Source organism: Cygnus atratus, chromosome 4 (genome assembly GCF_013377495.2).
Source record: "Cygnus atratus isolate AKBS03 ecotype Queensland, Australia chromosome 4, CAtr_DNAZoo_HiC_assembly, whole genome shotgun sequence".
Classification (NCBI taxonomy): Eukaryota; Metazoa; Chordata; class Aves; order Anseriformes; family Anatidae; genus Cygnus; species Cygnus atratus.
In genome coordinates this window covers 144,905-161,352 of record NC_066365.1, presented here as the reverse complement: position 1 = coordinate 161,352, position 16,448 = coordinate 144,905, and the positions used below count along the sequence as shown (strand labels likewise).

Genomic DNA, 16,448 nt, shown 5'->3' with positions numbered 1-16,448 from the left:
GTCTCTCGCCCCCTGCTGCTCGCAGCCAGGCCAGCTGTTAGAAGGGGTTGGGCTGTGCAGGCCTCCATCCGGTCAGGCCTTGAAAACCTCCAAGGGTAGAGACAGCACAGCCTTGCAGGGCCCTGTCCCAGTGCCAGGCTGTATGCAGCAGGGAAGAGGCTCCGTAGGGCAGCCTGAGCCTCTCCCATTTTGGCTGAAGCCACGTGTCTCCTGCTGTGAAGGGCCTAGTTGCAGGTTTTCCATAGCTTCCCTGTTGGGTGATGCTGGGGCTGTCCCTTTTCCTGCTGAACTAGCCCCAGTTTCTCAGCCTCTCCTCACAGGGCCTGTGCTCCAGTTTTCGTGTCTTGGTGGCCCTCTGCTGAGCAAGCTCCTGCTTGTCCTTGTCTTTCCCGTGTTGGGTCCTGGTGATTGATACAAGTGCTTCTGTTAATAGAAGTGTTTCTTCACACATTGGTTATCATTCCATCAATTCACTGATGAATGTAGTGGCTGATGGCTTTGGTCCTGAAAGGTATTAGCCTCTTTTGTGTAACAACAATTGTAGAAGCCTTTTAGGACCAGCTAGTTCATAAGCTTGCAAATGTGATTCTTCAGAAAATGATCTCTGAAGTGTAGTCCATGTTCAAAGTTTGATAAGTATTTTGCCATACAAAATGTATTTACATTAGGAGAAACTCATGCACAGGTCTATTCTGGGAAATCTACGGCAGACGAAGCAGACAAAACAAGATGAAAAATGGGTGGTTCTTCAATTGCAGATTTATTTCTTCTTTTGTAATTCCATTGTCATCACTCTTTTAAGCAATATTATGTACCTTCTTTTTCTGTTGTGATTGACACAGAAAGCATTGAAGATGATTGATGTGGAGTTATTAATGAAAAATGATTTTAAATTTTCTTTAAGCATTATGGGCAGTCCTTATGGCGGGCATTACAGATACCTTAACGTGTATTTAGACAGCAGTGTGTTAGGATTTCATTTTTTCTTCATTTTTATTCGTGTTTGTAGTTTGTACATTTTTATTGGTGTTGATAATTTATTTAATAGGCGGAATACTTATTTTTGGCTTTCATTGATATGGAAAGGTTGCTGATTCTGAAAGTGGTCCCATCGACATAAGAATCAGCCATAAGTTTTTAGCATTTTCATCTTATTAAAAAAAAAAAAAAAAGTAAGATGGGGATGTGGTAATTGTTGGTCTTAGTCTTATTTTTCGTTTTTGTTCCTGTTTTTATTCCTTCTGTTATTCTACATCTTCCCTTCAGTCCTTTCCTATTATCCTCCATACTGTTGTTTCAGTGCAGTTTTTTTCCAGAAATTGAATATAATATTTTCTCACCAAACCCCCGAAGTGGTGCTGACTTAAGACACTTGGAATAGAGTACATTGTGTTGGTAAAGCCAAAACACTTAAAGAAAAGTTGCTGCATGCTGTTGCACAACCTGTCTAGTGGTTTACAAGATGATACCAAAAAATGTACTTTTTGCAGCCTTGTAACTGTCAAAGCCAAGTGCGTGTGGAAGAATGAAATGTGTGTCAGGAGACTATAGGCCTGAACCCAGTCCTTTTATTTTTTATTTATTTATTTTTCCCTTCTCCAAGCAGTGCTGCAGAGCTGATTTCTTGTTTAGTATATGGACTGTTGACAAGATGTTTTGCATACTGCAGACGTTAAAATTGAATTTCTATTTCTTTTTGCCCACTACAGAGGCTGCAAGTCGTGCCATTGTCCAGTTTCTGGAGGTCAATCAAAGTGAAGAAGCCAGTAGAGGTTGGATGCTGCTCACCACAATTAATTTATTAGCTTCATCAGGACAGGTTAGTCTTAAACATCATGGCTTAAAAAAAGTTTTGGGGTTGAAGATGGAAGAACCACAGTCATGAACTCTGAGAACACACTAAAATATGTTCTAACTACCTTCTGCTTTCTGTGCTAAGGCCCTGTTCTGTTACACTGCCACAGAACTTCTGCTTTAGCTCCTTGTGGTTTCAGTTGCCTAAAAATCATTCTTTTGGAACATGAATTTAGAATGTTCTTTTGAATTACACAAGCAATTGTTACTGTTCCCCAAAGGCTTCTGGTGCATGCTGCTGCTTAGCCTCTGAGGTATGTGTCACATGCAGCTCCTAAATCACTCAGTTTCAATACTTGGGCTCCCCATTTATGTAGGAGGCATTGCTGGAAAACGAAGACAATGGCAGTGACAAGTGGGTGATATTATGAACATTTACTGCTTCTGTTTTTGGTTCCCCCCTGCCTGCATCGGAGAGCCGATCTGTGGCGATGTACTGGACAGCTGTGTGGTTTATTCTTTCTGCTCTGATCTGCCATTATAATTCAGCACGTCATCTTATATGCATTTAGTATGTCACCAGCCTCCACTCCAATTTGTCTTTTCTTCCCACTGATGCTTTCATATTTTCTTTTGCTATGCTCCTTATGCCTACTTGTACCTTCTTGCTATGCGAGTGCATGAATTGACTGACTGTCCTCCCACTCCCATTTCTACTGTTGCAAAGAATAGATGGTTAATGAGGGCTTCGCTGAAGGTTTTGTAATTAACTTGTAAGTTTCTATTGACAAGGACGATCAGTTTTTGTTTTTGTCATGTGCAGTGACTGCTCCTAACTGTGGCTGCTAGATGCTATTGTCATGTAAATAAATGATGATGCTATTTTAAGATCACTATTTAGGTAGGCGTTCAGAAATAGATGGTGAATCTGTATTGCCATGTGGACAGCTTGGAAAGATATTAAAAGAAAATGCCAGCATTTGAGTCAACTTGATTACAGGAGTGTGACTTTTTAAGTATAGTAATATGCTGAACTGTGTTTTTTGCTGTGTTATTTTCTTTCTCCCCAGAAAACTGTGGACTGCATGACTACAATGTCTGTGCCTTCCACACTCGTTAAATGTCTATATCTTTTTTTTGACCTTCCACATGTGCCTGAGGTAGTTGGAGGAGCACAGAATGAGCTACCTCTTGCAGAGCGCCGAGCACTACTACAGAAAGTCTTTGTACAGGTAAGCAAGGTAAAATAGGACATAGAACTTGCAAAAAGAGTGGAGGTGCTTCAAGTTGAGGAATCTCCAGAAATCGCTCTTCCTTGATTCTTCGCAAACTGCTATCTTAGAGTAAGATGGATTTTCTTACAAGCACAGTTGAAGTTGAATTCCCATTTCTCCTGTGATTTTTTTTGTCCTCAGCAAGAATCTCCTCCACAAAAATAAATAGAACTCTTCCGTGCAGCTGCTTAAAATGAGCAACACATTGGCTATTACTCTGCTTTAATCTAACTGATGTTAGTGTTTGGTATCTTTGGCCATTATTGATAGAAATAGACATAGTAAAAATGATTAGTACCGTTAATAATCTGTGAGTTATTGTAATGTGTAATTATTTTCTTTTAATTATGGAATATACCATACATTTTGAAATGAGTAATTTAAATATGGGAATGAACCATCTTAGCTTGCATTTCCTCTTAGAGTTATCCCTCAGACTTTTTTCCAGATGTTTTCCCTTCAATTCGCCAGGGAGACCAAGGACTCCTGCTTTCTGAAGCTTCCAGTGGAGTTCTTGTGAAGGAATTTCCATATGTTCTTGTGACTAAACTGTTAGAAGGAGCCAAGAGTTACTTTTAGAAAGGGGTCGACAGTCATGCTGCCAGTTTCCAGGTGCAAACTGGAAGTGTCTGTGTAGCAGACATCTGATGAAAGTTACCAGTTACAGTTCCCCACAATATGCTGTTTCTCTGCTCTTTTTTGTCCCTCATTGAGGGCCATCAGGAGGTGCTCTCAAATGAGTTAGCTGGAGCAGGTGAGGTTTCACATAGCTCCCAGGCTCTGCTTTTACTTTGATTTAACTTCTAAATGTCCTCTAGATGTAGGCAACTTTACGAAATATTCTTACGGCTTTCTGGGAGGGAGCCTCAGCTTCCCGCAGGAGATAGAAAATGGACTTTTGTGCTGGTTGGGCCAGGTGATATTTAAGGTCTCTTCCAACCTTAATGATTCTATGACATCAAGTGTCTTCAGAACACATACAGAAGGGAGCACAGTGTAGCAGCTTTGGCTGCGTAACTGCATTTTTTCCTGATTAAGGTAACTTGGCAGTTCAAATTCAGGTGACAGACATTCAGGTAGTGCTATAGCATTGCTGTAGCATTTCCTGCTATGCTTTTTTGGCTGTTTTTATTTGGCCAAGAAGGTATGGCTGTTTATCTGCCAATAACTCATCGATTAGCTTACCTGCAAGAGGAAGGAGTATAACAGTTTTCTTCTCATAGCCATTGCCCTGCTGCAGGATTTAAACCTCTGAATCAGTGAAAAATAAGGTTCTGGAAGAAAGGAATATCCTGGTACCCAAACAAGCATGCCGTGTCAGCGTGAGAGATTTATTTGAACTCTTCTGCTAATGCTTTTCTAGTCATTTTTAACTGAATCAAGACCTGAAATAGCCATGTGTTGAGTAAGTTTGTATGCAATTTAAAGTTGAGAAACAATATACAGAGGGATATACATTGCTGATCTTAACGTCCATGCCAAATGGAAGGAAGTTTTGGGTTTTGCTAAGTCTAGTCAGAAACACCAATACCAATAGCAGGATATTAATATTGGATGTTTAATGACTTTCTGTTTCAGATCTTAGTAAAACTGTGCAGTTATGTGTCCCCCGCAGAAGAACTGGCTCAAAAGGATGATCTGCAGCTTTTATTCAGTGCAATAACTTCATGGTGCCCTCCCTATAATCTGCCTTGGAGGAAGAGTGCAGGGGAAGTACTGATGACCATATCGCGTCATGGCCTTAGTGTCAATGTAGTGAAATACATTCATGGTACGTTTCTTTATCCAGTATTATTTATTATTTTTTCTTTGATTATTCTTGTAGTTATGAAATAGGCATGAAAGTAACAGATCAAGGAAAACTTACAGGCTCTTTGGCTATGTAAGTGTTTACATGCATGTAAGATTTCAGAGCACTTGTGTTTGCAGTTGAGTCTGCTTCATCCACATGTCAATTTGACACTGAACAACAGTGCTTCCCATAATGTTTTGCTGTAGAGCTTACAACGACAAAAAGGATGTGCTTTCTCTCTAATTCTTGCTATTGTTTGGGCATCTTCAGTAAATACTTATATTGAAAAGCAGTCATTGGGCAGATGGATAGGTCTGTCATTTTTGCTGCTAGCAGTAAATCCTTAAGGGGAAGATGTTTCTTCCTGTCTTGTTTGAAATAGCAGCAGCAGTCCCTTGCAGTGGCAAGGTAAGCTAGCAGTGCCTCGTGTACGGCTGCTCGTTTAGGTAATGCTCTGGCTGGCAATTCAAGTGTTGGGACATATGAGGAAGCCACGGGAAGAGGAACCAGCTCCATGTGTTGTTCTGGTGCGTTTTGAGCTATCCAGAAGCCCACATAGTAGGCTTCTGCAATAGCCCTGTAGTAAATACTGGTGTGTTATGCTAACCAGGGAGAGCTAATCTGGAAGACTGCAGAGATAATGTTCTTTCTCGCAGACATTTGCTTCTCCAGGAAGAGACCAGGTCAGATCGATACACAGTCAACATATTCAACAAGAGCAAAACCTGGGTAATGCAGGTAGTAGGAAATACTCAAGGGAGCTTGGTGTGTGGGCACAGCAGCACCCGAGCATGAACCCCCACGTGCTTACTGATGGAGTATTGGAGCAGCCTGCCTGTGCCCTGCCCCATGATCCAGCCCAGCTTCCCTGCAAGGTTCCCAACCCAAGGCTGTTGTCCCTATAGCCTTCTGCCTTGGATCGGCCGTGCCCCAGTCCTTTGCCCAGGAGAGGCTGTCTCTAAGTACTGGTGCCACCAGTGCGGCAGCTACCAACGGACTGAAGCAGCCAGACTCATTTGGGTTCACTGTTGAGACAAATAGTATCCTGTTTGGGGCATGGAAACTGAAGGTGGTGAGAGGTTTTGGAAGATAACTTAAGGAATGCTTTACTTAAGATATATCTTTACAAGGATATGTTCATCATTTGCATAGGTAGGGCTACTGCCATGCGGGTTAGTGGTTAAAGGATTTGTGAAAACAAAGCAAGATTACAACTGTTGTCAGCGAGGATAGTATCCATGGAAAGAGCTTTGTGAAGAAATATGTTATTGAAAATACTGGTGTTGCAGCTATTTAAAGCTGTGTGTGTGTTTAGGCATTTAGAATTTGACGTGTGAAATTTGGTATAATATATTTCTGATGTATTTAGGGCTTTCAGATTGTAGCACCATCTAAATGCATAAAGTCCTTTTTAAAATGGAATGATTATTTAAATGAGCTAACAGCCGTATTACAAATTTTAGGGGTACAGCATTATTGGTGACAGAAAAAAAAAAAAGGAACCAAACCACTATTTCCCCACACCCTGGAAAGCAAGTTTTTACAAAGTTCCGCAAAACTTTTTTTTGTCATTTTATGAAATATGGCACCCTGCCTCCACATACTTGGCAGAAAATTTTAGTCTGTGGATTTTCTTGCCCTAGCAGCATCTTTCTAATTCCAGTAAGAAAGAAGTGAATGTACAGCATCTCTTAGAAGCACAAAATAGGCATCAGTTAAATACTTTCAAATTGGATTTTAAGGGTGATGGTTATTTTACATATGTCTGTACCAGCCTTCTGATGACTTTATAATGAAGGTGTACATATATATATTTGAGAAGGTTATAAAGTGCAACAAATAAAATAACCCAGTCCTGACTCTGTCATTTGATGTATGGCAGCTGCTACCATTGTCGCTTCCTATTGCTTTGGTCCACAAAGACATGGGGTGGCATATCAAAAGATACTCTAAATTCTTTATAATTTAAATAAGTGAAAATCTTAAAAACCACTCAGCATGACCCCTCACTTCTTGATAAAAATGAACCTGACTTAAGAGATGGTAATGTGCAGGGAGGTTTGTTTCGTACTCAAGAAAAAAATTAAGGCTTTTTATCCCATTCAAAGGAACATCCTTTCATTATCTCATGTTTTGACCTGAACTTCTGGGACCTTTTGTAATTGACCTAACTGGAGATACTTGCACTTCTCTGGCAAATGTTGGAAATCTATAAGAGGTCATTTAAGGGAGTGTCTTTGAAACAGGGTTGTATCCTGAAATCTGAGTTTAGATTTGGGAAGGCTTTTTGGAATGTAGCAGTGGACCGTGGGAGAGATGCAGAATGAGACAAGCTGCCTCCTTTTCCTCAGCAAGCAAGTATGCCAGCCAAGGAATCGCTAACAAGAGCAGCAATAGGAAATCATCATGTCAAGTCTTCTGTGTCGAGTTTTACCTAACACCAGTACCATAGTATAATTCAGTGCTTTCTATAACTTTGTTTTTCAGTATGGAATAGGATGCTTTAGAGTTACTCTAGCAGTTCATATTTGTCTTTTTATTCTGCTGATTTTCCTGATTTAACCTTACAGATTAAAAAAAAAATAATTGTCTTGTCAGTCTCCTTCTTTCCAGAGGTAAAGATTATCTAATGGAGAAAAAGAATCATTTAATGTCAGTAAAATCCTAAATTCCTCAATCACATTTCTTTTCAGAAAAAGAATGTTTGTCCACGTGTGTTCAGAATATGCAGCAGTCTGACGACCTTTCTCCCCTTGAAATAGTTGAGATGTTTGCTGGGCTTTCCTGTTTTCTCAAAGATTCCAGTGATGTGTCGCAAACGCTATTGGATGATTTTAGGATATGGCAAGGATACAACTTCCTCTGTGATCTCCTCCTCAGGTATGCAAAAGTACTTGAAGGGATGTGGACAGATGATTGAGCTTTTTCCGAAAAGAGTTCCTATTAAAGAATGGGTCAATAGATTTGACTGAATAAATGATTATAGATTGCTATGCAAGGAAGACATTAGGACCAAAACATAAAATGATGTGCTTCCCTCCTGTTGTGAAACTACATTGTTTAGCTTCTTATTCATTGGTACTGGTTTATTACTAAATCTTTTTGTATGTTGTAGGAAAGCAGGTGTTTAAAACAACTGGTACTATTTTTTTTAAGAATTCACAAAAGTATTGTTTGACTGCAGCTGATGGGTTTGGTTTTGTTTCCTTTTTGTTTAAACAAATTGAAAGTACTGAAAAATCATAAACGTCGTTTGTCCATGCTACTTGGTGTTGAAGAGACCATTTTGTATGTAAGCAGAAGAGACCATTTTGTCCATCACAGAGTGCTGGAGAGAACTCCCACATTACTAGGGTATCAGTGTGTATATGCATTTTTTTAATTTGATTTTTTTTATGAAAGGGACTGCTAACCTGCTAATACATGACAGAATATAGTGATGCCTGCCAAAAGTAAATGTTGAAGTACAACCCATGATTTAATTTTTTTCATGAAGAACATGTCACTTATTCTTTCACAGTGAGAAAATTAGTATGTTTGCTGCATTACTTGTGCAAAATCTAAGATATGTCCTGATTTTTTTCTGAAGTTCTGAAGATGCATGCATTGCTGTTGATATATGCATGTGTGTTTTTCAAATGCAAGACACAGATACCAGCTTTGAAATGAAAGATGAGTGTGCGCCTTATCATGTACTGGGGTCAAAGATGATGAGATGCAGTGCTGTAATAGCCATAACTGAGATGAGCTCCCATTGCTAACTGGTTTTCTGGCCATTCATTTTGGATGCTAGGTTGCTAGCTTTTGGTACCCAAATATTAGAACTTAATCTTCTTTGAGATGTTATGTTTCTGTTGTGTTTTTTTTTTTTTTAACGGTTACCGGACATAGACATGGCATGTGAAATTCTCAGTAACAGTTAAAATGATTCATAACTTACCTTCTGTGCCAAAATTGCTATAATACATGCTATGTTATTTTTCTTCTAGTATAAATGGTTATTTTGAGTATGAATTATAATACTTGGAACACATCAGTACATATCATAAACTTGGTTGTCTTCCAGAAACTGACAGCAAGAGGTTAGGTAGAATTTGGGGAACATGCTGTCATTGAAAATGAAATCACTAAGCACAGCAGTGATACTCTGTACATCACATGTTTTAAGCAGACTTTCTTGTGAGTTTGCTCACCCTTTCAGCCAAAGAATGGGGATTCCCTGACAGTGGTATGAGAAGCGTAGGGGTGTGTGTCTCTGAAAAAGGAGAGCACAATCACACAGCACGTCGGTTCGTCATTTGACATCATTACAGGATTAAAGCACAGAAATGCCTTATCCTCACTTGTTTGAGAGCTCATTGCTAAGAACCTCACAAGAACACTTGGGAGAAGGTGAACGAGGCACAGCAATGCGTGTTGTATTTGTTAGCAATCTGTGTATTGTAGAGGAGATGGAAGATGGTTCAAAACACTTGTTTTTTAAGTTGTGATTTGAAAATGAAATTCACCATAGTTTTGTTTCAAAAAAGCAATCTCAGAGAAGCCTGGGCATTGTTCAGTGATCATCAATAGTGCTGCGTTCTCCCTGGATGTGTTGTGGCTCAGAACTAATGACAGAGACTTCTTCAGGTATGCAGTACATTTCCAAGATGCTGGAAGTCCAGCCACAATGAAGAAAGGCTTGGGAGCTGGTAATACGGAATAACTTGTGAAGATGGTGACTTAATAAGAATCTGCCAGAGACCTGTGAGGAACAAATGAGAGAGCATATGTTTTCAGCTCGGTGATGTGAAAGTGCAGGGTGTACAGAGGATTCATGGAATAGAAATAGATGAGCCAAGTACTTCTGTAAGGTTCAACCATACGTCTCACTGTGGGGAAGGTGCAGGATGCAGAATGAGTTGCTTCGAAAGGCTCTCATTGTCATTGATCAAAGAAGAAAAACACATCTTGCATTGCGTGAGCAAATAGGAGATTGTGGTCCCTGGCTATCTCCTGAGATCTGTGGAGACTAAGAACTAGTATGCAATTAGATGTGTTTTAACTGTGGGGGAATTTCCAGCTCGGAAGCAGTTGTATAAAATTGGGCGTTCTGTTCAGTTGGTTTCCAGCTGTGCTGTGCAGGCTGATGTGTTGGTGGAGAACAGCCTGCAATGTTCCTGTCACTAGCCCCAGCTGCCGCTTGCTGCCCTCCCTGGCCCAGGGACGTGTGAACAGTTGATGTGGATGGAAGAGAAAAATCTGGGTTTCTCTGGGTTGGGGTGGAGCACGTGTTGGCCTGCCAAGGAAAAGGAGGATAGTTTGTTTTACTAGCCTGTTTTAGGGTCTATTGTGACTGAATTGCTAGCAGTGAATGCTGACGAGGATCAGATGTTACAGTTCCTATCCTGTTGCATTCAGAGAGGAGGGTCTGTATTTCTGAAGAAGATATTTTGTTGTGCTGTTCTAGGCTTTATGTTTCTAGTCAGATACCACTTTGTTAACGCAAAATATGAACTATGAAAGTGGCACATGTAGTCTAGGAGGTTAAGTGCAGATTTATTTAATGGCAGACTAAGTATTTTCCTGTAAGCTTCATGTTTGTAAGAGGAATGTTATGGTAATTTTTAATATCTATGCTTCTTTTTAGCAGATTTTGGGGTTAACAGCAAGATTTATGAAGTTAATGTCTACAGGAAATAAGTGCTAAGTCCTATTAAGGACTGACTTAATAGTATGAAATGTTAATGGAGAACATGTACTGCCAGTACAGGGCACTAAAAGCATGTGCTTGAAGTTAAAGAAAAATGGAAGAGATCTCTGATTAAAGTCATTCAAGTTGAAATAAACTTTTGCTAACGTGAGCTATTTGTTTTCTTTAGGTTAGAACAGGCAAAAGAGGCTGAATCTAAGGATGCTTTGAAGGACTTAGTTAATTTGATTACTTCCTTAACAACATATGGTGTTAATGAATTGAAGCCAGCCGGTGTTACCACTGGAGTACCTTTCTTACTACCTGGATTTGCAGTGCCACAGCCTGCGGGCAAAGGTGAGTGTTCATTCTCTCCCTCCATGTATTTTTTTTAAATATAAGAGAAACTGTATACCACAAATACCATTCGTAATTGAGTATAGGTTCTTTTACTAAGATTGCATATCAAATATGCTTGTCCTAGATGTCCTTCTTCTTTGGGGTTGGTACTCACAGAAGCACGCGAACAAATTTTAACTTTGAGGACTGTAGGGCAAGTCACACATCTCTCACTGCAAAGCTCATAGCTTCTATGTGGACATTTTAAAAAAGAATATCAGTGTGGAAAGATGCAGTGAATTGATTTATGGTGTTTTAGGATGATCTTATAAAATAGATGTGGAAGGCTGATGCACTGCGTTGGTGGTGCGTTTTGTTTCGTTTTTGTTTTCCTTCACGCGGATGGGCCTTATGTTAGCTCTTATCAGCTCGGGCAAGTGTATCTTATGAGTTGTAATATGTTGTTTGAGCAGCAGTGAGTATTCAGTGGTATAATCTGTGGTGTTACTTGCAGCCACAGTGAATTCTGATGAGGAGGTAAGGTTGACTAAGTCTGAAGAGGAAAAGGTTTCTATAAAAAACAAATTAGGATTCTAGACACTTAAAATTCCATTTGATTTTGTAGGTAAATAAGGACTTTGGGATTAAGCAGGTGACTGTGTAGAGCGAGCTTGTTGCTTGGGCTTCTTTGGGGTTTTAATAACACTGGAGGCACTTGTAAAGTTCTTGTGATAGAATTAGCTTTATAGATTTATATCCTAATGGATTTGCTTTCACTGTTTCTTTCTCATATCACAGTTACTTGGACAATCACTTCCTTTCTCTGGTATTGAGCAAGTTCATTGTTTATGGGAACTGTTTTCCCTTTGTGCTAAACAGAGGAAGAAGATAATAGTTATAGAGTTGAATTTGTCCATGTTCTAACTTACTGATTTTTGCCTAAGCTAATCAGCTTTCTGATACAGTAGCATGAGATAACCACCATCTCTTGCATTTTCAAAATAAAATCTTTTTATTTCATTTGCTGGTATTTGTCCTGACATCTAGTAGTTCCTTTTACTTGCTTTTTCATTCTATTGACAAGTTGTTTTTCTTTGGAGAGCGTATTAGCACGTTTTCTTAATTGATTTTATTTAAATTTTTTTAGGTTTTGAACTCTGTAGAGGTGGTGAAGATTTGGTTTCTTCAGGGGTCCTTGTAACATTCAAAGACAGGCAATCAAGCAGGTTAATGCATTGAAAGAACTGTTTATACTTAATTAGAACATACCTAGTTGTATCGGTCACTGCCTCTGTTCCTGTCATATTTGTTGAGCTCTATATCCACTTTCCGACATCTTTCATTTCTAAGAATGCGTGCAAAAAGACTGCTTTTAGAAACAAATGAATGTGATCTGCAATTTAACATTAGTATTCTCCCAGTAAGTGAAATTTTTGCATGTAGCTCTTCAAGGAAGTTTCCTGTTGCTTTCTGGAGGAATACAGCAGGGAAAGCAGTGAAGCTAGACACTGGCATAATTGAATTTTCTTTTAAATTGGACAACTTAGTTTACAAAAAAGAAATAAGGTAGTATTCCACAGAACATGTGCAACAAATTGGGATTCTTCTCTTGCGAAAGGTTTTTGATTTATGCTAATTGTTTGATTTTAGCTTGATTGAAAATGAGGTTTAATTGTTGGAAGTTTTTTTATAACTTTTTAAAGGGTGTTTGTCATGAGGTGTTTCTTGTATAATGGGATTGGTTTACTATGAGTTGTATCGTTCTTGCAAAAGTTGGAAAAGTTACCTTTGCAGCATCTTTCTAGTAGAATATATGCTCTGCTTACTGAAAAAATAAGGGAATCCAGGGAACATTCGTAAGTGATGCCTTCTTGGGCTACATGAATGAGATTTTATTGATCTTAAGTGTACTTAGGAGAAGTTTGATCCATCTTTTAAAGATGTGAGGTCTTTATGTTCTAATAATATGGCTGCTTTGTGCTTCACAACTTCTTCCATTTGTTTTAATTTCTGAATTAACAGTACTTGACTTTGCCAAAGTTTTCTTATCCCAGGCCTGATTGCCACGGCCACCCTCACACCATCGCCTGATACCAGTATGATTATTCACATAAAAATTTCTAATCCAGAACTGAGCAAGAGCATGCTCTCTCTTGAAGGAAGGCCTCTGCTGGCCTTCCAAAGCCCTGTAAAATTTCTCTGCGAGGAGCACCCCTCCTTTTTCTCATACAAGATGTCCAATGAGCGGAAGGAACAGGATTGCTCAGAGGCTGTGCGTGCTGTTTAGCTTTGAACCCAGCTGATAAGACTGTTGTTGCTTATTGCTCTGCTTAATGAGGGTCATCAGATGTATGTTCTTCCAAACTTAGCCTGCCTAATACTTGTGAAGGGCATAGTGGCCTTCCATATTATGGAATACAGAATGCTTGACTATTGCTGTAATGCGTTTTCTTACGGACCATGTAGATGATGTGCAGGCTTTAATTTTTCTCTATGACTGGATCCTGTTGCACATACTAAAAATAGGTCAATTTTCTCATCTATTTGAAAGAATTGATCGTTCATTTAGCTGCATGTGTAAACAGTTTCAGAGATGAAGATGTCATATAAGAAAGAACAGTAGATCATAGGATTTGCAATATAATTGCTTAAACAAATGCTTTTATAGAGAGTCCATTTTAATTTTAAAAAAGGTAACATTCTTAATCACGCTTATTAGAGCGCATGGATCGTTATTAGTGACTGTGCTCATTGTTTATGACAATTCAGAACTTTCATTTTCATTTTTTCCTCCCATCCCACTTTGTTTCCTAATTCAGGTCACAGCGTGAGGAATATCCAAGCGTTTTCCGTCCTTCAGAATGCGTTTTTGAAAGCAAAAACTAGCTATCTAGCACAAATTATTCTCGATGCCATCACAAATATTTATATGGCTGACAATGCCAATTACTTCATTTTGGAATCACAGCACACATTGTCTCAGTTTGCAGAGAAAATTTCTAAGCTTCCAGAAGTACAGACCAAATACTTCGAGATGCTGGAGTTTGTTGTCTTCAGCTTGAACTACATACCCTGTAAAGAACTGATCAGTGTGAGCATCCTTTTAAAATCCAGCACTTCTTATCACTGTAGCATCATAGCCATGAAGACACTCCTGAAATTCACCCGTCACGACTACATCTTTAAAGATGTCTTCAGGGAGGTGGGGCTTTTGGAGGTGATGGTAAATCTTCTTCATAAATATGCAGCCCTTCTGAAAGATCCCACTCAGGCTCTGAATGATCAAGGTAGAGTGTGTGCTTCCAATTTACTACTGCATGTCTCTTGGGGATGGTGGAGGCTAGCGATTAAGAGAAAAAAGCAATAAAGTTTGAACACATATCATAAGGGCAGAGTTCTACTGGGGACTGCTGTGCCATCTTGAAAACACACTGGGATTCCCTCTTTCTTTATGTCCTGCAAGAAGCTTGAGGCACAATCTTTAATGAAAGATACTGTGCAAATGCAAAATCATTAGAAGTTTATAATTTCCTTCTTAAATGATTTTTTAATGTATTTTTTCCTAATATTTATGTTATTTTACATCAAAAGAAAAAATGAAGGAACAATACATAGACTACCTGCTTTGCTCCTGTGCACCAAGTTGTCCCTCTCAAAAAAATGTACTTAGACATTTCAGAAGTGCACCTAAAAGTGCTATCAAGCATGTATCTGTGCTCTTGTTAGGAGTTTGTTTCCAAGTTTAAAAAAATAAATATATAAAACTTCTTTTTATACTTTGGGTCTACATTTTTGTAAGAGCGTTACCAAAAAAAAAAAGGCACCAAAATCAGCCACCACCAACAAAAAACTGGCATTCTCATGTCCAGAATTTGACATCTGAGATAAGCCATGTAGTTGTTTAGTCTGCAAAGCAAGCACTGCCAAGTGCAAGCCATATGTGCATAGGTATGCTTTTTTATATTCTTTACTCAAACAGGAATAGAGTTAACATGTATCAGTGACATTTTTTTAATTGTAGTTGTTGGCTGTTTCACCTGGGTTTATTGTATGAAGCTTTGCTGATGATTTGTAGCTGTTAATTAGAGCTAGAAAGCTGTGCTGCCAGCAGCTATGTTGGAAAACACAGTTTCTCAAGTGCTTCTTAATAAATGGATCAAGATGTCATCTGGTTAAGGTGCTACCTGGGGTGGACATTGCCTTTGTGTTGTTGCTTGCTGCTTATTAGTCATTTAAATTTTTTTTTTTATTTTCTGGACTGTTACAATGTGTTTAAAATACTGTGCGCCAACTTGGTTCATCTGTTATACCTGTCAAATTGTAAGCACATTTGAAGTAATTATGTAGATGTAGTTCCGTGTTGGTGTGTAGAATTTCTCTTTGCAGGTACTCAGTACAGAACAAGACAGATCCTTTTAGTCTTCAGTGATTGTAGCTTGAAGTGACAACAGTTGGGGATATGAAACTACACATATAGCTGCAGTGTCAGCCACTCAGCTCACACTGCTCAAAAGCTTCTGTTAAAATTATACTTTTTATAAAGGGCATTTTCAAACAATCTGTAATTAAGCTTTCCCATGGATGCACATGTAGACTAAATATAACTTGTTTTGAAATTTGGTTAGTCTGTGTTTTCTTTGGGGAAACAAAGAAAATGAAAGCATTGGTAGAAAAAAATGAAGCAACATCTTAAAGAGTGATTATTACTATGTCTTTGGCTTATGAAATTATTTTTAGGGGATTCAAGAAACTGTTCATTTGAGGACCAAAAGCAGCAGGCTTTGTTGGTTATGGAGACCCTGACGGTACTATTACAAGGATCAAACACTAATGCAGGTAAGTGGAGATGCTACTGGCAAATCATATATAAAAATGTTACTGAGAACTTTGCGTACAGGCAAAAGAGTCTTCATTTTCTATCTTCAGGCAGTTAATCACACTGAAATATTCTTTTTCTCTTGCAAAGTTCTTTCTGTAAGAGAATCAGTAGCATAAGCTGGAGTGCATAAAATAAAGGAGTTTCAGATGGTTGTTTGTTTTTTTTTTTTAATTAAGGTTTTTGGGAATTCTTTACTTGAACCCCCCCCCCCCCACCATTTCTCCCCAAACAATACTATAATAATTTGTGGTAGGGCTTGTAACACAGTTATGTTATGTGACAATGTTATGTGGACTGAAATCAGATTAAAAATGTGTGCCATTGTTAATGGAAGATGGCTTTTCCTTTTTTAGAGGTATATTTGCTCTAAAAGTCGGTATATATAAATAGGGCTCAATTGTAAGCGTCCTTCTCTAAATGAGGTAGATTTATATTAGTTTGTGCCTTATTTCATTATCCAACACATGGTAACATTGACATAGACAATGTGTCTATCTCATATTAGTACAAGCTGTCTCTTAGAACTTAAAAAGTTATAAATGTATATATGTGTATACATATATATATATACACATATATATACATATATATATATAAAGAAAGAAAGTGATAGGTGTTCTTAAAACCTTTTACTCTGTTGTACTAGAGGAAGAAGAAAAGGAGAAGAGGTAGGGAAGGGACACCACCCTGAGGAACCAG

The 16,448-nt window shown here is 38.6% G+C and overlaps 1 protein-coding gene across 2 annotated transcripts in view; it reads left to right on the top strand.

The window, feature by feature from the left end:
* The window catches only part of WDFY3 (WD repeat and FYVE domain containing 3), a 183,338-nt gene that overhangs the window by 64,400 nt on the left and 102,490 nt on the right, over positions 1-16,448 (top strand). For both annotated transcript variants that reach the window (XM_050710491.1, XM_035539517.2), the window contains exons 5-11: positions 1,710-1,819; positions 2,865-3,026; positions 4,647-4,839; positions 7,554-7,740; positions 10,722-10,888; positions 13,690-14,157; positions 15,608-15,706. In XM_050710491.1, coding sequence (XP_050566448.1) covers positions 1,710-1,819; positions 2,865-3,026; positions 4,647-4,839; positions 7,554-7,740; positions 10,722-10,888; positions 13,690-14,157; positions 15,608-15,706 — 1,386 coding nt within the window. The remainder of the gene's footprint in view (positions 1-1,709; positions 1,820-2,864; positions 3,027-4,646; positions 4,840-7,553; positions 7,741-10,721; positions 10,889-13,689; positions 14,158-15,607; positions 15,707-16,448) is intronic.